Here is a 21,982-nt window from a genome sequence, read left to right as displayed (position 1 = left end):
AATATTTCAATAAACTTGGGATTTATTTGTAAAATGTATGATTTTGATACCGCATCTTTTTTGATGAGTCAAATATAAAAAAATATATAAAATAGAATAATTGCAAATAATAAAAGTGATATAAATTATAATGACTGTGACCTTTGAATTCATCCTTCGCTTCAGGCTCTTGCGAGGTTTTCTGGCAAAGATCAGCCCCTTATAAGAGCTTCTTGTTTGATGAGATAACCTCTGAGAATAACCCCAGAACAGGCCCCGCGGAGAGGCTTCAGTCTCACAGAGATTGTTACTAACCCCCTCACTGAATTACTCAATTTATTGCTTCATGTTTGAAGTAGACTTTTGGATTACTACAAATTGCAAATTTACCAAAAGTTGCATATTTTGTCAATTCCTACAAATTGGAGAATTGGGGGAGAGGGCAATGTTCCCTCTAATTTTTCTTAGGTGGTGTGCGCAGAAAATGTCTCTTGTGCAAAAATGTTCCCAGAGCCAAAATTTTGTGCGCACAATATGCTTCTGCAAATGTTACATTTAAATTGTTATTCTATATTTTTGGTACAGCTGGCTCATGGTTAATAACACTACATTATAGTGTGATAATGTAGTATTAGTTACACAACAGTATTACTTACTGTAATCTTTTTTTAAAGGTGAAATTCTCACTGCATAAGTAAATTATGAGCGAATCACGAGCGGAGGCTCCAGGCCGCATAAAGGATAAAAAAAAAATTGGGAAAAACTGTTGTCCACAGGGGCGTGCCTAGAGTATTTGGCACCTGGGGCGGATCTTGTACGTGTGACCCCCCCCACACACACACTTTAAAACTGCATAGCTTCTATCGTTAGGCAAACATTGACAGGGGTACAACATAACACCTATCACTATATACTGAGGCAGACATTGACGGTGTTACAGCATAACTGCTATCATTATACAGTGAGACAAACATTGACGGTGGCACAGCATAACTGCTATCATTATATACTGAGGCAAACATTGACGGTGGTACAGCATAACTGCTAACATTATATAGTGAGGCAAACATTGACAGTGGTACAGCATAACTGCTATCGCTATATACTGAGGCAAACATTGACGGTGTTACAGCATAACTGCTATCATTATATACTGAGGCAAACATTGACGGTGGTACAACATAACACCTATCACTATACATTGAGCCAGACATTGACAATAATGCAGCATAACCCCAATCACTATATACTAAGCCAAACATTGATGTGGTGTAGGCTTACCACTTTAGTGTCTGGTCTAGTATCTATCTATCTATCTATATATATATATCTATATAGGGATGCACCAAAATTAAAATTCTGGACCTGAAAATTTAGCATTCATTTGACTGAAACCGAAAATGACCCCCCCCCCCCACACACCTTTAAAAACAAAAATTAAAAAAACCACTTTGATTAAAAGTAAAACCAAAATTAGACAAAAAAATCTATAACAATATATATATATATATATTTATATATATATATATATATATATATATATATATATATATATATATATATATATATATATAAAATAAACAGCAATCACACTCCTATCATGCCCAGTGTCTAGCATGTACTGGTTGCTTGGGCATGATAGGAGTGGGATTTATATATAAATTAATATTGTTATCCAATTTTTCTGTCCAATTTTGGTGTGTTACTTACTTTTAATAAAGGTGTGGTTAACACACCAAAATTGAACAAAAAAAATATATAATTGCTACCAGCAATCTCACTCCTATCATGCCCAGGCAGCCAGTACATGCTGGAACCTGAGCATGATAGGAATATGATTACAGCCTCCCTATGCCATGCTATCCCCCCACACACTTACACATCCATGCTATCACACACACACACTCATTCACAAACATTCAGTTTAAACTACAACATAACACCCATCACTCTCACACACTTACTAATTCAATCTCACAGAGTGTTTTCCTACCTTTTCTCTGTCACTTTTCCTCCTCTTCGTTCTTCCTCTTCTGTGTCCTCTCCTTCCGGTGCAGTAAAGACGGTGGGTGTGGCTTCAGTGCTGTGCACCGGGATCTGACATCAAATCCCGACGCACAGCATCAGTTGCCGCACGCATCGCAAGGGAGCAGGATCGGAGGTCTGTAAGAACAGACCTCCCGCTCCCTTGATTGATTTTAAGCCGGTTGGAGGGAGATCCTTGATCTCCCCAACCGAGCTTGCTCCTCTAGCGGCAGACATTACTGTCCGTCTCTGGAGGGGTGCTGTGCACACAACCGGTAGTGGACCGCCCCCCCTTCGGTACGTTACTGGTTGTGCGCACAGTTTTTGTTTGTGTGCGCTCCCTCTGAAAGCTATGTGCGCACGCACAAGCGCACAGCTTAGAGGGAACACTGGGAGAGGGTGTGCCCGGGAGCTCCACCATCTTGCCCGAGGATAACCTCCTTTAAACTTCTGGTGACATCATCTCCCCCAATTGGAGGATGTCACAGGAAGGTCCACCATTTTCCCAGAAGTTTACCGGGAGGTCACGTCTACGGAGAGTTGGATGAAAAAAAGAAGACGGAAGAGAGAAGAAAAAAACATGAAGAGGATGTTAGAGAAGAGCTGTGAGACACTGAAGCGGAAGCGGTCGATGTACAAGATAGTCAGACATTCAGAGAGAGAGAGAGAATGAGAGTGTGAGAGAGCGAGTAAGAGAGTGAATGTGGGCACTGGAAAGGGTCTTTCCCAAATTAGTGCCATATATGGAAGCATACAGTAGTCTAAAACATCTTTGTATGCTGAGCATTGACATTACTCTTCCCTGGACTACGGGGCCCAAGCTCTGAAAAACAGCCCCAGACCATTATCTCTCCTCCGCTAAACGTTACAGTAGGCACTATGCATTCCGGTAGGTAGCGTTCTCCTGGCATCTGCTAAACCCATCTTGATCCTTCAAACAGATAGTGAAGCACGATTCATCACTTTAGAGAACACGTTTCTATCACTCCACAGTCCAGTGGTGGTGGCTTTACACTTCTCCACTTGGCATGGAAACCCATTTCATGAAGCTCCCGAAACACAATGATTGTGTTAATGTTGCTTCCAGAGGCAACTTGGAACTCCGTAGTGAATGATGCTAAAGAGGACAGGTGAATTTTGTGCTCTATGCACTTTGTTTGAGTGTGTGTGTGGTCTACTGCTCCGTGGTTAAGTTGTTGTTACTTCTAAATGCTTCCACCTTACAATAATACTACTGGGCAGATCTAGCAAGGCAGAAATTTCATGAACTGACAAAAGTGCCACGTTGAAAATCACTGAGCTCTTCAGTACAACCCATCCTATTGCCAATCTTTGTCTATGGAGATAGTAACATAGAATCTGACGACAGATAAGAACCATTCAGCCCTTCCTAATGTCTTCAAGTCTTCATGTTTATCTTCATGTTTGTCTTCGGGAAAAAAATCTTTGTATTTTCTTTGAATCTTTTCGGGTGAATATTCGTTGGCTTGGGAGGAACTTGGGACTTGGTAGCTGCCCTTCATTGGTTGATGCCAAATAAGCTCAATGTAGGTAAACTACTGGAACTACTCCCATCATTAGCAACATTCCCAACATCCCAAAGCTAAGCCCTCCACTGAACCTATACTATCTACCATTTTAATGCTATATTCACCCTCCTCCCAAACTTTAGTTTAAAATCTCTTCCAACCCTCTAATCATCCCCCCCAGTACCACAGCCCCCTCATCATTGAGGTGCAGTCCATCCCTACCATAGGGTCTGTAGCCGACAGCAAAGTCTGCCCAGTTCTCTAAAAACCCAAATCCCTCCTTTCTATACCACTTTCATTGGCCACACATTCATCTCCCTAAGCTCGCACTGCCTCCTTAGTGTAGCATGTGGTACAGGTAATATTCCTGAAAATATTACCCTGGAGGTCCTTTCCATAAATTTGTCATCTAGTGCCATAAAAAAAATTTAAAGGACGCCCCACCTGTCCTTGACTTTGTCATTACTTCCAACATGGACTGTGACCACTGAATCATCACTATCCCCTCCCAACAATCTGTCCACCCAGTCCACAGCATCCCGAGCACCCGGGAGACAGCATACTGTTTGGCATGTTGGGTCTTGGCAGAAGATTACCCTAATCTATTTGAGTCCTCTACCACCACAACCTGTTTAGCCTTCCTATTCTTTTCTTTCCAATCTGCACTAAGGAGGCTACTCACCGGGCCGGTAGGACAATCTGGCGGCACCAGTAATGCCAGATCTGGACTTATCTCCCCAGCATCCTCACACAAACTGGCAAACATATTATCCAGAGCCAGCCTCCCTAAACCTATTACCCCTACTTCCCATGTTGCAACTTACCCAGTTCTGTGCTTTACAAACCTCTTCTGTCCCATCTCCCCCCTACCAACACTCACCCCAGCAAATGCCTGCTCAGTAAGGAGTAAGATCCTCTCATCTTGATGAAACTTAGTGTTGCCAGTTTCTCTCTTAGATCCACTAGATTCCTGTCTTTCAACTCCTTCCTTTTTTTATTCACAAAACTTTACTCTCCTCACTACAAAAGCAAACACAGTGTACAGAGTTACAGCAGTGAAGTTCGGTAGAAAGCCTTTCTACTTACCAGTTTTGCACTTGTCAGGATCACCAAGATAGCAGAATAATGTTATTCAAAAGGTACAAAATATACAGTTTTTATTATTTGCTAATTATTTATGCATTTCAAAGATGTCCCAGAAGTGACAGATTCAGATATTTTGAATCATAAGGTCCTTTGAACTACGCAACAGCAATGTTCTTTCCCAGTAATTGTCCATTTTGTTAAAATACACCCCCTCAATCCCCAATCTTTCCTGAGTCATGTTTCTATTTGAGCCACTTGGCCCTTCATGATTTAGGTGGGCTAGTCTGATGGCAGCAATGCAGCAGGTGGTACAGTTGACCAGTGGCAGGGGGCCAGAGGCCAAGGCCCCCCTACATCATTCTGTGCACCCCGTGTTCCCCCCCAATTGAAACGCTGTACTTTCATTTTTTGCAGCCGAGGGAGCACTGATTGACACGGAGGAGAGATGGGTGTCAAACAGTCACTCAGCAGTATGTTTTAAGCAACCGCTCCGCGCTCCTCACTCTCCTCCGTGAGGCCTCTATCTTGGCTGCGGTGCCGGCATTTCATGCTGATCGCCAGAATATGATATCATATACCAGCACTCAGTAATGAAGCACCACGGCACAGGCCATGCGCTCTTACCACAGGACTTCTGCAATGTAAGTGAACTACAAAGGGGGGAGAGGGTAGATAATGAGAAGGGGGGAGAGGGTAGATAGTGAGGAGGGAGATAGTAGATAGTGAGAAGGGTAGATAGTGAGAAGGGAGGGGGGAGATAGTGAGAAGGGGGAGGAGAGGATAGATAGTGAGAAGAGGAGGAAAGGGGTAGATTGTGAGAAAGGGAGCATAGCGGGTAGATAGTTAGAAAAAAGGGGGAGAGGAAGCTATTGAGAAAGTGGGTAAGTAAGAATTTTGAAATAAAGTGTAAGAATGAATGAATGAATTAATATGTGGATGAATTGTGTGAATGGTTGAGAGTATGAATTAATGTGTGGATGATTTGATTGAATGTGTTGTGAGAATGCATTAATGAATATGTTTAAATCATTTGTGTGAATGAGTGAGAGAATAAAGGGTTGTGTGAATGAATTGTGCAAATGAAAGTGTGAATTAGTGAGTGACTGTAAAAGTGTTTGTGTGTATCATAGATGTATAATTGATTTGTTGAAAAGCCAAGCAAGGTGTTTGAGCCTTGGGGAATAAGATGCCACGGGCAGGGTGCTTAGGGAACGAAGGTGGCACAGGCAGTGTGTTTATGAGACAAAGATGGCACAAAGCGGCTGTTTGAGGACAAAGTTGACTCATGCTGGGCTGTTTGGGGACAAAGATAGCAAGTCCTTGGTGTGTAATTTGGGTTCTGGTCAGGTTCTATGAGGGTGGTGTGGACGCCTGGGCTGGCTTTGGGTGTGCAACCTGTGATCTATGCCTGTAATTTAGGGGGTTTTATTTATAGGTTTTTATGTGAATTCCAATTGATCTATACCTGCAAAGCTGGGTTTGTGTATTATTCTGTTGATCCATAGCTGCTATGCTATGTTTCCATACATTATTTATGTATACCTGCAAATACAGGAGTTGTATGTCTTATTCAGTTGATCAATACCTGCAGTGCTGTTTCCATGTGTTGTTTATTTGATCTATTCCTTCAGTGTTGAGTTTACATGTGGTTTCCAGTTGATCTATACATGCAATGCTGGGTTTGTTTATTCTGTTGATCTAGACCTGCAATGCTATGTTTCCATACGTTATTGTATACCTACAAATACAGGATTTCTATGTCTGATTCTGTTTATTTGATCTATACCTTCAGTGCTGAGTTCACATGTGAATTTTAATCTATACATGCAAAGCTGGGTTTGTGTGTTATGCTGTTGATCTATACCTGTTATGCTATGTTTCCATACATTATTTATGTATATTTGCAAATATAAGGTTTTTATGTCTTATTCAGTTGATCTGTACATGCAAGTGCTGTTTCATGTGTTGTTTATATGATCTATACCTGAATGGTAGGGTCAGAAGGAGGGAAGCATGGAGCCCAAAGAAAAGCTTGCGTAGGGTCCAATTTTTTTAAATATATATATATATATATATATATATATATATTGTCAGCAGGGTCTAATCTTAGTATGTATTGGTAGCAAGCAGGGTCTAATAATTTATATTGGCAGCAGGGGCTAATATTAGTATATATTGGCGGCAGGGGCTAATATTAATATATATATATCGGCAGCAGGAGCTAATATTAAAGAATGAAAACTAACTGCAAGTTCGGCTGTTGTTTTGAAATCTTTTTTCAATCATGATCTTTACTTCAAAGAGATAAGTACACTCTTTGTTCCCTGTCCCCATGTGCCCCCCCTCAATATGAAAGCTGTAGACACCACTGCAGTGGACCAGGTGGTTCTTCCCAAGAGAAGACGCAAAGCATGTGGCATAAAATCAAATGATCAGCTAAATATTAAATACTTTCCGAACTGCAACTTTAACCTCATGATTTCTCAGACTATAAATCAAAGGGTTTAACATGGGAGTGACTATACCGTAAAAGACTGATATGTATTTATTTTTTGTTGAAAAATGTTTTTTTGGCCCCAAGTACATGGACATACTGGTCCCATAAAAAATTAAAACTACAGTCAGGTGGGAACCACATGTAGAAAATGCCTTAGTCCTTCCATCCACAGAATGGATTTTCAATATGGACGCTATAATACACATGTAAGAAGCTAAAATAAAAGCAAAAGGGACTAAAAGTGTGAAGAAACTTATGAAAATGATTTTGGCTTCATCAAACGAAGTGTCTCCACAAACCAGTTTCATTAAAGCTATAACTTCACAAACAAAATGATTAATTTGGTTTCCTTTGCAGATGGGACGTAGGCTTGACACTGTAGGAAGGATAGAACAAGCAAAGCTCCCCAGCCATACCACAATTGTGATATTTTTGCATATCCTCCAGCTCATAATAACCATATAACGCAAGGGGAAGCAGATCGCTACGTAACGATCGTACGCCATCACCGCCAGCAGGATACATTCTGTTTCTCCTAGGAATAGACTTATATTCATTTGTGCGACACACCCAATGTATGATATTCTTCCTCTTTCTGAGGGTAACAGGTCTATTAACAGTTTGGGGACAGTGTTTGTTGAATAGAATAAATCCAAAAAGGATAACTGGCAGAGAAAATAGTACATAGGCGTGTGTATACGAGGGTTGGCTATAACTGCGCATATTAACACAATATTCCCAAAAATGGTCAGTAAATACATGAACGAAAACAAGACAAAAAGAAGAATTCGAGTCCTCCGGTCCCGAGAAAGTCCAATTAAAATAAATTCTTTTATGACAGTTTGGTTCTCGTTCTCCATTTTCATAAATTATATTTGGGAACCCATCTCTGTAACAAGAAAACAGAACATTCTAATACCAACCAATTTCATTTCTGCAATTCACTGAGATAACAACCTAAGAAACGGCCTTAATAAAAGATCCAAGCACAAGAAAGCATGGCTTGCTGAAGGACCCTGTAATTGTTCTTTTTCTGTTACGAGCAAATACTGGCGCCATTTTCTAAAAAACAGATTAAAATTTAGATTTAGAAAAATGTGAAATGTTATGAGGGTTCTGACAGATGATGATGATGACGATGATGATAACCCAGAAGAGTTGAGAAAACAAGTTCTATGGAGCCCACACGGCATGGCTGGGTACCAATACTAAATGAATTTATGATGAGAAGGGGTCATGGTAAAATAATTTATGTTGTGGGCATTATTGAGCTGATATTATTGTTACATCTGGAAAAGAGGATTCAGGCCATGATCTGGTCTTCATAAGACGTGTGTAAGTCTCTATATATATTTCATTAGAATGTGAGTCTAGGCCCAGTGCTTTCATATATCACGTCATAAATATATGTCATGTCATATTTAAACTACATCATATATCATAACATTCGGATATGTAGATGTTAGCAAAATCTTTATATCCGGAAACCACACAAATATGGGGTCTGGAAAACCACCCCACTCATATATAATCTATAGGAAACAGCTTTAGGAGCCATGAAAACCTAAAAGGCTTTATAAGTAAACAAAGATATTCAGGCTTACTAATAAGAATATTTACTCATAAATATATGTTAAAAATAAATGTTTTGTATAGAAAGAATTTATTTTTACATTTTAAAGTATTACTCTTCTAGCTCATAATATTTAGGAAAAATAATGTACATTTCACTCTTTTTTATTTACATTTTTTTTATTAAGTTTTCCTTGTAAATATGTCTTAATTTCTTTATTTTAATGATGTTCTCATGTTTCCTAATTCTTTTTTTTTTTAATGGTCTTTATATTTTATTGTTTAAATAAGTTAGAATGTGATAAGTTTACTTACTTATTTCTCTCCTTTAGTATTTGTACTGAAACCATAGAAATGTTCTTTGGGTTCTTTAGAAGTCTAGTGGGCGAGGGCTAAAAAATTGCATAACAAACATGCTATTTTTGCCAATTAATAAAAATGTCCAGTAAAATTTTTATCAGTATGCCTCATAGCATAAATAATGTCAATAGATTTTCCTATTATGATATCATTTTGGAAAGCCAACTAATTTACTCCTGGGAGTTGGGCTTAGTAATTATGGTTTTGCCGCTTTACTGAAAAAGCATGTCACGTTAACAGCACGCTAGCCCCAAGCACAAAAACACGGGATTTCCTAGGAAAAACACTATTGTTATTTTTAAATAAATTAATTTTAAATAACGAATCATGTCTTTATATATTTTGATTTTTATACAATGTTTAAAACTAAGATAATTCCAAACCTGTTGAAAAGCTTCACACACCATTATATAATGGAAAGACAATTCATTAACTAATTATCCTTTTTTTCTGAAGGAAAAAAAAAAAATTCAAGGGAGTGCGGAAGCTACAGCCAGAAAAGAGATAGAAATGTTATATTTAATGCTTATTTTTAAATAAATAATTATATTATATACTAAATTAAAATAAGTTTTATGTTTTTAAATATTTTGACTGCAATATATATATATAAGATATCCAACGAGTTGAAATGTAAAAAAAAAAAAATTTAATTATTGAAGGCAGAGTGGAATCTACAGTCGAGGGACGTGGGATATTCAGGGGATTTTTAGAGCTGATAAGATTTACCAGGAATATAATACAATTTCTGAAATAGATAAAATATATAAGAACGTTATAACTTAAAAGTGTTATTTTAGACTATTTTTTCTTCTTCCCAAGACCCCTGATTCTGGATGTTTAGCGGACCCTTTATCTACATCATGTATCTTACCTGACCTGGGAGGCACCGATACAACAATATTTCAATAAATATGGCATTTGTTTGTAAAATGTATGATTTTGATACCGCATCCTTTTTGATGAGTCAAATATAAAAAAATATAAAATAGAATAATTGCAAATAACAAAAGTGATATAAATTATAATGACTGTGACCTTTGAATTCATCCTTCGCTTCAGGCTCTTGCGAGGTTTTCTGGCAAAGATCAGCCCCTTATAAGAGCTTCTTGTTTGATGAGATAACCTCTGAGAATAACCCCAGAACCAGCCCCGTGGAGAGGCTTCAGTCTCACAGAGATTGTTACTAACCCCCTCACTGAATTACTCAATTTATTGCTTCATGTTTGAAGTAGACTTTTGGATTAGTACGAATTGCAAATTTACCAAAAGTTATCTTCTATTCTGAGTTTGCTCCATTCTCTTCTATATAGTTCTCTAGGACCTGTAGGCAATTGTTTTAGCAAGTTAGCATTAGTTTCTTGTACAGCTTTTAATACCAGTCCCACCTCTGGGTCCCTTTCTTGAGCCTCTCGCTTCTCTTCTGGTCCTATTATGGACCACCTTTTTAAAGCCACAGTCATGGGCTGATACAAAGCAGCAAGAAGAACCTTAGGATGGCATCTCAGGGAATCCTCTACTATCGTAGTAGTTTTACACATGGCCCTGATTCCAGGACCTGGGACCTCTTCCCATTACTCATCTTCTGGAGTAGAGGGTAGTCCAGGCCGACGTGAAAGTGCATCCGCTCCAATGTTTTTGGGGCCTGGCTTATACTTCAGTGTGAATTGGTAGTTGGATAGGGCTGCCAGCCATCGATGTCCTGTAGCATCCAGTTTTGCAGAAATTCAAGTTTATGCACAGGGTAATTGCGCTCACTATCCATCAAGCTGCTGCTGATATAAGCTACAGGTCTTAGCCCTGATGAAGGCTGATGAAGAACGGCTCCCAATCCTTCAAAACTGGCATCTACATGTAGAATATATGGTTTTTTCTGGATCTGCATAAGCTAAAACTGGTGCTTTGGTTAGTCTCTTCTTTAAAGTATTAAAAGCCTCTTCACAATCAGGTGTCCACTTCTCACCAAAAGGAATTTTAGGGTGGGCCATTCTTTCCTCTAATTTCCCTGTTGAGGTCTTTAATAAATAATGCAGTTCTCGGGCAACTCAAGAATATCCTTCAACAAATCTTCGATAGTACCACAGAAACCCAAGAAAGAACAAAGTTCCACCACATTATTTGGCCTTGGCCAGTTGACAACGGCCTCCACTTTGGCTGGATCGGTGGCCACCCCCTCAGCAGATACAATGTGACCCACATAGGTAACAGATGTCCTTGCAAATTTGCACTCAAGAGATAATTTTAAACCTTCTTTCTGTAGTCTATCCAGTACTTTCAACAATCTGGCCTCATGTTCTTTAGGAGTCTTTCCAAACACAATGAGGTCATCCAGATACACTAAGCACTCTTTAGGATTCATGTCTCCAATAGTCTTCTCCATAAGGCGCTGAAAGGTGGCAGGTGCCCCTGAGATACCTTGCGGCATTCTTTGGATACACTAAAGGACATCCAGTGGGATGAGCTCTTGGGAGGTGTATTACTGCTGGGCAATCCTCCTGCTTTAATCAGGCACCCCCAGTAACTAGTGCAGCCCCTTTATTTTCCATGATATCTACTATAGTGTCCACTATCTGAGCATATTCCAGTCCAGGAATCTGTCTAAGAGTAGCTATCAATTGCTTTGATTTTATTCCTTTATTTTTAGGAATTTCACACACAGCTACAGCTTCCCATGGGGTAATTTCCAAGTCCAAGGCCCGGTCATATACTTTTGAGGATGATGGCCAGGAAGGGGTGTTGGGGGTCCCAAAATTAACCCTAATCCTCTCAGCATTGCCTCCATCTGTAACACTTTTTACTTTGGGCCTGACATCCATCATGGTGTGTACACTCTGGCTGGCGCCTACAGGAGATCCTGGCCTCTGCATAGTGGAGAGTTAGGGGTTAATATGACCGTTTGGCAGTGCCTCCACCTAGTAATCACTCCAGGGAATTAGAGTGTAGTGTACTAGGACACATATATAACTCAAACACAAAGAATGTAAAGTTGTCAAACAGATGTACTCATGTATTAGTTTAGATAAGGAACCAAGAGCATTTCAATAATATCAACAGGTATACAGCAAACAAAATATAACTAAATCAAGCCCAGTCCAAATCACCCGCCTCCCCAAATAATTAGGAACCCAACCTTGTATATTTTGTGCACACAGATGTTGGGGTCCTTGATGGAGGTAATACTTCCCTTGAAATGGGTAGTGATGGTCTCAGTGCCTGTAACTAATTCTGGGTACCTTCCTCTGAAATCTGCCTGTGGTGCCGTCCGGCAGCTTTAGCTTCTTATTCCATAGATGTAGGCCTTCTGCTGTATACTAGATCCAGGAATCCAACTGGAACCACATGGCAAGCTCACTGCAGCACACCTGCCTTCAGACATCCGGCAGCCTGACACAGGAATCAATCAGCTCCTAATAGCAGAGACTTGTGGGACCCTCAGCAGCAGGGAAGGTGCAGAGATCTCTTGGGGTGCTTTAATGCAGAGACCAAGTCACCTCTCCTTTCACCCAGCTGCAGCCACATTCAGTCTTTCTCCACACACTCCCTCAGCAGCCTGGGGGAAGGGCTTCACCTCCTATTGGCCCCAAGTCATGCCCAGTGCTCCAGTGATCACTCTCTGCCCAGGAAGTCTGTATCTATGGTAACTGGAGGTATATAGATACCAGAGTTACACATGCAAAGCTGGGTTTGTGTGTTATGCTATTGATCTATACCTGCTATGCTATGTTTCCCTACATTATTTATGTATATCTGCATATATAAGGTTTTTATGTCTTATTCAGTTGATCTGTACATGCAAGTGCTGTTTCATGTGTTGGTCAGAGGGAGGGAAGCATGGAGCCCAAGGATATGCTTGTGTAGAGTCCAATTTTTTCAATATAAAATATATTGTCAGCAGGGTCTAATTATATATATATATAAATATATATATACATATATGTAACCAAAGAAAAATGGGCACTCACAGGTCTTTAAAGTGCATTAAACACTAGTGCATTAAAGTGTATTAAACACTAGTTTATTTCAATCAGCACGGCCAACGTTTCGGACCACCTCCGGTCCCTTCTCAAGACAAGTGCTGTGTGGCAAAGTGAAACAATTTATGCAGTGCAGTGATTAATGTGACTTACCCCACCTCTCAAACCATCATCATGTGGGAATAAACCAGTGGCTAAACATTTTTTGAGCGAGAAACATCACTTGAACGCTTTACGCTTTGTAGCCATTGACATGGTCCCCCCCTTGAGAAGAGGAGGTGACAGGGCCAAGTTATTGCTTCAACGCGAGACCTTTTGGATTAGGACTCTTAATACCCTCACACCAATGGGACTAAATGAACATGTTTCTTTTTCCTCATTTTTGGATACTCGATGAAATGGAGCATAATACTTTTTTATGGATTTATGCTTGCTGCATTTATGAAATCCTAATATGTTCTGTTTTTATTCTTTGCATGCATGCTATTTCTTTGCAGTCTGCAGAATTCTCTGCCTTTACCAAATTTTGTCTATTATAGATTCTTGTGGTATGGCACTATGTATTTTTTAAACGTACACATTTTCATTCCATATGCACTATTTAACTGTTTAACTGCTATTTCACTGAGAAGTTTCTCTTTTATTTATATCATTTCATATGACCAAGGGAACTCAATGTATTGAACGGAACGGTTTTAGGTTCCGCTTGTTGCATGGGGGATGTTTTACTAGGTACACATTATGTTTAACTGGGGATATGCACATGCTGTTGTGGTGATTCCAGTCTTCATTCCCACATGATGATGGTTTGAGAGGTGGGGTAAGTCACATTAATCACTGCACTGCATAAATTGTTTCACTTTGCCACACAGCCAGTGGCGACTCTAGAAACAATATATAGGGGGGGCACACAAGATACCACAGTCAAACTGGGGGGGCATTAATAATTTCCACCATTAAATCATACCACTGAAAAAACACACACACATTATATATATATATATATATATATATATATATATATTGCCAAAAGTACTGTGCTATGGAATGATACTTTTGTTATTGGACAATACAATACTTGATCATTCAACATGGAAAGCCTGAAGCCACAATTTAGTACGACTAATCCTTGAAATCCTTTAAACACCACAATACCTTAACTTTTGCACTAAATGATTTAAGGGTCTAATATTAGATCCTGCTGCTGATATATATATATATATATATATATTAGCCCCTGCTGCCCAAATATATTAATATTAGCCCCAGTTGCCGATATATATATTAATATTAGTCCCTGCTGCCGATATATATATAAATATTAGACCCTGCTGCCGATAGCAGGTATAGATCAACACATTAACACACAAACCCAGCTTTGCATGTATAGATCAATTGAAATTCACTTGTGATCTCAGCACTGAAGGTATATATCAAATAAACAGAATCAGACATACAAATCCTGTATTTGCAGGTATACAATAATAATATATGAAACGTAGCATCGCAGGTATAGATGAAATAAATACATGGAAACAGCATTGCAGGTATTAATCAACTGAACAAGACATACAAACCCTGTATTTGCAGGTATACATAAATAATGTATGGAAACATAGCATAGCAGATATGGATCTACAAAATAACACAGAAACCCAGCTTTGCAGGTATAGATCAATTGGAATTCACATAAAAACACGGGATTGATGGTATATTTAAAACCCCCTAAATTACAGGCATAGATCACAGGTTGCACACCCAGATAACACACATACGATTTGCCATCTTTGTCCCATATACACCCTGCCTGTGCCATCTTGGTCCCCAAGGCTCAAACATCCTGCTAGTGCCATCTTTGCCCTTCCACAATTATACATCTATGATACGCACAATCACATTAACTCATGCTCTCCCTCATTCAGACAAATCATCCACATATTAACGCATGCTCTTCCTCATTCAGACAATTCATCCACATATTAACTCATGCTCTCCCTCATTCAGACAATTCATCCACATATTAACTCATGCTCTCCCTCATTCAGACAATTCATCCATTTTAAGAAACTACACCCCTTGGAGCTTCAAATGAGGGGCTACATGTATTTCTAGGACAAAAGTTGAGTGCACAAATAATGATGGAATATGTCGCTTTGGCTAGAAAATATGTTTTTTCTATCCATAGTGACATGTTCATTTGTGTCTAGCGCACTCCAGGTTTGTACTAGAAACACATGCAGCCCCTCATTTGATGTGCCAAGGGGTGTAGTTTTTGCAAATGTGTACTTTTTGTGCCATAATTTAACTTTCTACGTGAGCAGTAATGCCACGTCAAGGCTTCAACCCTAATTACTGACCATTCACACGCCTTTCATATGTCCATTCACTCGCAGAAGCACACACCATACTTTAAATACATTCACTCACAGACGCACACACCATTCTTTCCCCTTAGAATCCCAAAGAAATGATGGTAAAGGGAGAAAAAAAATCACTTTTACAGCAAAAATAAGTTTTGCAGTAAAAATGCAAGGCGCTCCAGGGATGATATGGTTACTCACGTACCGCACAGGCTAAATGGCTGATTTTAATAATATCTGCAGTTCATCAGGATTTCAAAAATTGCCTCCCTCTGCCGTTGGCTAAATTTAACCCCATGATCAAAGGGATCATGGGATTAAAAATTAGTATCGGCCATTTTTAAAAAGGGAATGTGACTTTTTATAGCTATATGATAGCTGTGGTAACATTGGCTACCACAGTGATCATTTAGCTAGAATACTTAAACTTTTTTTTTTTTTAAAGTTAAACTACTTTGTTTAAATAATTTAATTTGGGGGTCTCTAGGCAATTTTGATCTTTTTTATCTGCCTTTAGAGACCCCCAAATCATTTTTTTTTACATTTTTATTTTTTTAACTTAATATTTTTTATTATATTTTTACAATCTATATACCGTTGGAAAGGCGAGGCGATTACCTTTCCAACGGTATATGTTGGGGGTATGTAGCTGCTTAGATGCCTGAGATACAGGCATCTAAGCAGCATGCCCCCATACCTCTTTAACTGACAATTGTCAGTTGTTAATAAAGTTGCGCGGTGACGTCATCGCGTCATTGCGCGAGACGTCACCGGGAAGATCGGGTGGCTCCGGTGATGCCCTTCAGTTTGAGGGGCAGATCGCCGGGGTAGGTGGTGATGGGGGTCCACAGACCTCCATCAAGGTAAGCTAGTGCTAGTGACGGCATGGTGCCGTCGTTAGCACCTGACTGGGACTGCTAGCGACGGCACCATGCCGTCGTTAGCAGTCAAGGGGTTACAAATTCGGCGGGGGGGCAACAGGGGGGGCAAGGAATAACCTAGGGGGGGCAATTGCCCCCCCTTGCCCCCCCTTAGCGACGCCACTGCACACAGCACTTGTCTTGAGAAAGGACCGGAGGTGGTACGAAACGTTGGCCGTGCTGATTGAAATAAACTAGTGTTTAATGCACTTTAAAGACCCGTGAGTGCCCATTTTTCTTTAAAGCCTGTGTATATTAACAATATTTCTGAGTGTGCAGCCGCTCCCTTTGGTTTGTGTATATATATATATATATATATATATATATATGTGTGTGTGTATATATATATATATATTGTCAGCAGGGTCTTATATTAATATGTATTGGCAGCAAGCAGGGTCTAATAATTTATATTGTCATTAGGGTCGAATATTAATATATATATTGGCAGCAGGGGCTAATATTAAAGAATGAAAACTAACTGCCAGTTCTGCTGTTATTTTGAAATCATATTTAAATCACAATCTTTACTTCAAAGAGATGAGTACACATATATGTGTATATGTAGCGTTTTATAATTGCCCCCCCCCACTTTGGTCCCTGTCCCCCATGTGCTCCCCCCAATATGAAAGCTGGAGACGCAAAGCATGTGACGTAAAATCAAATGATCAGCTAAATATTACATACTTTCCGAACTGCAACTTTAACCTCATGATTTCTCAGACTATAAATCAATGGGTTTAACATGGGAGTCACAACACCGTATAAGACTGATACATATTTGTTTTTTGTTGAAAAATGTTTTTTTGGCCCCAGGTACAGAGACATACTGGTCCCATAAAAAATTAAAACTACAGTCAGGTGGGAACCACATGTAGAAAATGCCTTAGTCCTTCCATCCACAGAATGGATTTTCAATATGGACGCTATGATACACGTGTAGGAAACTACAATTAAACCAAAAGGGACTAAAAGTGTGAAGAAACTTATGAAAATGATTTTGGCTTCATCAAACGAAGTGTCTCCACACACCAGTTTCATTAAAGCTATAACTTCACAAACAAAATGATCGATTTGGTTTCCTTTGCAGATGGGACGTAGGCTAGAAACTGTAGGAAGGATAGAACAAGCAAAGCTCCCCAGCCATACCACAATTGTGATATTTTTGCATATCCTCCAGCTCATAATAACCATATAACGCAAGGGGAAGCAGATCGCTATGTAACGATCGTACGCCATCACCGCCAGCAGGATACATTCTGTTTCTCCAAGGAATAGACTTATATTCATTTGTAAACTGCACCCAATGTATGATATTCTTCCTCCCATTGTAGAAATCAGATCTAGTAACAGTTTGGGGACAGTGCTTGTTGAATAGAATAAATCCAGAAAGGATAACTGGCAGAGAAAATAGTACATAGGCGTGTGTATACGAGGGTTGGCTATAACTGCGCATATTAACACAATATTCCCAAAAATGGTCAGTAAATACATGAACGAAAACAAGACAAAAAGAAGAATTCGTGTTCTCCGGTCCTGGGAAAGTCCAACTAAAATGAATTCTTTTATGACAGTTTGGTTCTCGTTCTCCATTTTCATAAATTATATTCAGGAATCCATCTCTGTAACAAGAAAACAGAACATTCTAATACCAACCAATTTCATTTCTGCAATTAACTGAGATAACAACCTAAGAAACGGCCTTAAAAAAAGATCCAAGCACAAGAAAGCATGACTTGCTGAAGGGCCCTGTAATTGTTCTTTATCAGTTATGGGCAAATACTGGCGCCATTTTCTAAAAAAAGTTTAAAATGTAAAAATTTAATTTTAAGGAAAAACGTGAAACGTTATGAGGGTTCCGACAGATGATGATGATGACGATGATGATAACGCAGAAGAGTTGAGAAAACAAGTTCTATGGAGCCCACACGGCATGGCTGGGTACCAATACTAAATGAATTTATGATGAGAAGGGGTCATGATAAAATAATTTATGTTGTGGGCATTATTGAGCTGATATCATTGTTACATCTGGAAAAGAGGATTCAGGCCATGATCTGGTCTTCATAAGACGTGTGTAAGACACGCATCAGTTACCTCGGGCTGAGACTTTAGCTTCAAGCGAGAGCGAGACAGGATCTCATCTGAAGGTCTGTAAGTCTCTAAGTCCAACCAGAGCCGAAGTAGTAATAGAGTGGCGTATTAGACAAATCGTGAAACCCTAAGCAACAGTCAATACCACAAACCAATACGTTGACTTTAACGAGACAACTAAACACTGTGTGCACGGACTGGCACCACCGAGCTTCTACTCTTAGAAACGGGAAACCTGGAAACCAGGGACCCCACAAACATGGTGGGTTATATTGTGGATTAATGAACGTTGAGCTTCAGTAAGTAGGGTTTCATGAGAACAGGTCTAGGAATAGACATGAGAATGAAGTATAATCCTGGAAGCTTTTCTGATGCCTTTTCTAATACCAAGACAACGCACTTGGATAGATAATGTTACTACAGTAAATATATTTCATTAGAATGTGAGTCTAGGCCTAGTGCTTTCATATATCACGTCATAAATATATGTCATGTCATATTTAAACTACATCATATATCATAACATTCGGATATGTAGATGTAGAGACCAAGTCACCCCCTCCCTTTCCCAGCTGCAGCCACCTTCAGCCTTTTTTCCACACAAATATGGGGTCTGTAAAACCACCCCAGTCATATATAATTTATAGAAATCAGCTTTAGGAGCAATGAAAACCAATGAAGAATTTATTTTTACATTCTAAAATATTACTCTTAACTCTTCTAACTCATAATATTTAGGAAGTCTTCCTTGTAATTTCAGCTAGAAATAATTCCTTTATTTTAATGATGTTCTCATGTTTCCTAATTCTTTTTTTTAAAATGGTCTCTATATTTTAGTTATTGTGAATTACTTACTTATTTCTCTCCTTTAGTATTTGTACTGAAGCCATAGAAATGTTCTTTGGGTTCTTTAGAAGTCTAGTGGGCGAGGGGTTAAAAATTGCATTTTAAACATGCTATTTTTGGCAATTAATAAAAATACCCAGTAAAATTTTTATCAGTATGCCTCATAGCATAAATAATGTTAATAGATTTTCCTATTATGATATCATTTTGGAAAGCCAACTAATTTACTCCTGGGAGTTGGGCTTAGTAATTATGGTTTTGTCGCTTTACTGAAAAAGCATGTCACGTTAACAGCACGCTAGCCCCAAGCACAAAAACACGGTATTTCCTAGGAAAAACACTATTGTTATTTTTAAATAAATTAATATTAAATAATGAATCATGTCTTTATATATTTTTGATTTTTATACAATGTTTAAAACTAAGATAATTCCAAGCCTGTTGAAAAGCTTCACACACCATTATATAATGGAAAGACAATTCATTAACTAATTATCCTTTTTTTCTGAAGGAAAAAAAAAATATTCAAGGGAGTGCGGAAGCTACAGCCAGAAAAGAGATAGAAATGTTATGCTTATTTTTAAATAAATTATTATATTATATACTAAATTAAAATAAGTTTTATGTTTTTACGTATTTTGACTGCAATATATATATGAGTTGAAATTTTTATTTATTTATTTTTTTTATTATTGAAGGCAGAGTGGAATCTACAGTCGAGGGACGTGGGATATTCAGGGGATTTTTAGAGCTGATAAGATTTACCAGGAATATAATACAATTTCTGAAATAGATAAAATATATAAGAACGTTATAACTTAAGTGTTATTTTAGACTATTTTTTCTTCTTCCTAAGACCCCTGATTCTGGATGTTTAGCGGACCCTTTGTCTACATCATGTATCTTACCTGTCCTGGGAGGCACCGATACAACAATATTTCAATAAATATGGCATTTGTTTGTAAAATGTATGATTTTGATACCGCATCCTTTTTTGATGAGTCAAATATAAAAAAATATAAAATAGAATAATTGCAAATAACAAAAGTGATATAAATTATAATAACTGTGACCTTTGAATTCATCCTTCGCTTCAGGCTCTTGCGAGGCTATCTGGCAAAAATCAGCCCCTTATAAGAGCTTCTTGTTTGATGAGATAACCTCTGAGAATAACCCCAGAACCAGCCCCGTGGAGAGGCTTCAGTCTCACAGAGATTGTTACTAACCCCCTCACTGAATTACTCAACTTATTTTTTATTGTTTCATGTAAAGTAGACTTGTGTATTCAGATTCATATTTCGTCAATTTGTACAAATTGGAAGATTGGGGGAGAGGAACTTTCATGATTTTCCCCGAAAATATTCTCCCATGAACTTCCGGAGACGTTCTCTTCCACAATTGGAGGAAGTCACAGGAAGCTCCACAAATTTTGAGACAGTTCATGGGAGGTCATGTCCTCGGAGATGCAGACGAAGAAAGAAGAGAGAAGAATAAAATCATGAAGAGGATGCTAGAGAGAAAACAGAGCTGCAGGACACAGAAGTGGAAGAGGTCTGTGCAGAAGGTTGGAAGACATTCAGAGAGTGTGAGAGAGAGAATATGAGACAGTGACAGTGTGAGAGAGTGAATGTGGACATCAGCCAACAAATTTTGTTTCCGAATTTAAAAAGTCCCCAATTTGGGTGAGCGACTGGCTACAGAACAAAATGTCAGCAAGAGAGTGAGGCTCTGGATCAGGACCCCCTCCAAAGCACTCTTTCCAGCATTTTCAGCCCACAGGCCGGTGTTAGACGTCAACATGGGATGCAGCATGCCCAAGGCACATAGAAAGCCAGACTAACTGTACCTGAGCTTTTGCAAGGAAAATGGCTCCTTCCGAGAGTCAGGCCCAAGAACACGCTGAATCCTCCGCTAAAGTGTGTGCTAGCTTGCACGAAACCGGACATTGAAGAAGTTAAGAAAGTGTCCTGTCAGTTAAAACAGATCTACAGAGAAGTATTAGGGAAGTTTTAGCGCACCTAAGGAAAGAAATTGGAGATATCGACACAAGAACAAACACTCTAGAATCAACTTCATCTGGCATACAGAAGGAAACTCGTAAAAAGGCGGGCGACATTGATTTAGGGCAGCAAGAAATGTCAGCACTACAATACACTAGAAAGATTTCCAAAGCTTTCCATCTTCACACTTCCCAAATGCCAAAGTAGCTCCACAGATGATACCCATTGCATATCAGAAGTATTTTCAGAAGTTATCAATAAGCTTCAAACCTTGAAAACTATTAATATATATATATTGGGTGAGCCATACTTTAATTAGCTATCCTAAAACTTTTTTACCCACTACAGAGTTACCTTTTTTCACACATTTACAACTGCTCCCTTCTGGTCTTCAGAGATCCTCTTCTGGTCTTTCTCAATGGACCAATTCCTCTACACACACTGAGTGACACTCACTTGATGTGGTTTTCTCCAGATCATGCTCTCTTTCAGATTTCTCCATCTCCCCCTTCCTTCTGTCTGACCGCCACCTTCTAACCTTTTCTCCAGACACAGCAGCCTCTTTTTATAACAACACACTTGCCTCATCTCTCCACAACATAGCTCCAGTTACTACGTTACCCCCGACAATTGAAACGCCAACCGTGGCAGACCAAAATCACATCTTTCTTCAGAAGTGCTGCTATTTCAGAAAATCCAAATCCAGTGAAGACTTTACTCGCTATAAATTCATGCTTCAC

The 21,982-nt window shown here is 39.0% G+C and overlaps 2 protein-coding genes across 2 annotated transcripts; both read right to left on the bottom strand.

Moving 5' to 3' along the window:
- Positions 1–3,465: 3,465 nt before the first annotated feature.
- Positions 3,466–7,976, bottom strand: LOC128484216 (olfactory receptor 13C9-like; the record flags this gene model as incomplete). Its single annotated transcript, XM_053460537.1, has 2 exons — positions 7,071–7,976; positions 3,466–3,501 (listed from the first exon to the last, which is right to left on the bottom strand). Coding segments are annotated over exons 1-2 (942 nt in total), but the record flags the coding sequence as incomplete, so codon positions are not given.
- An 8,998-nt stretch (positions 7,977–16,974) lies between these two features.
- On the bottom strand, positions 16,975–17,895 carry LOC128484215 (olfactory receptor 5V1-like). Its single transcript, XM_053460536.1, has one exon. It carries the CDS (start codon positions 17,893–17,895, stop codon positions 16,975–16,977), a length of 921 nt encoding a protein of 306 aa, XP_053316511.1.
- Between the last annotated feature and the right edge of the window lie 4,087 nt (positions 17,896–21,982).

The sequence above is a fragment of the Spea bombifrons genome, chromosome 3 (assembly GCF_027358695.1).
Source record: "Spea bombifrons isolate aSpeBom1 chromosome 3, aSpeBom1.2.pri, whole genome shotgun sequence".
Lineage (NCBI taxonomy): Eukaryota > Metazoa > Chordata > Amphibia > Anura > Pelobatidae > Spea > Spea bombifrons.
The sequence above is the reverse complement of the archived record's forward strand: the minus strand, read 5'-3'. Positions and strand labels throughout refer to the sequence as shown.

Bases quoted from the DNA above. Each gene is read 5' to 3' on its own strand.
- LOC128484215 (XM_053460536.1), bottom strand. From the start codon at position 17,895: ATGGAGAACGAGAACCAAACTGTCATAAAAGAATTCATTTTAGTTGGA.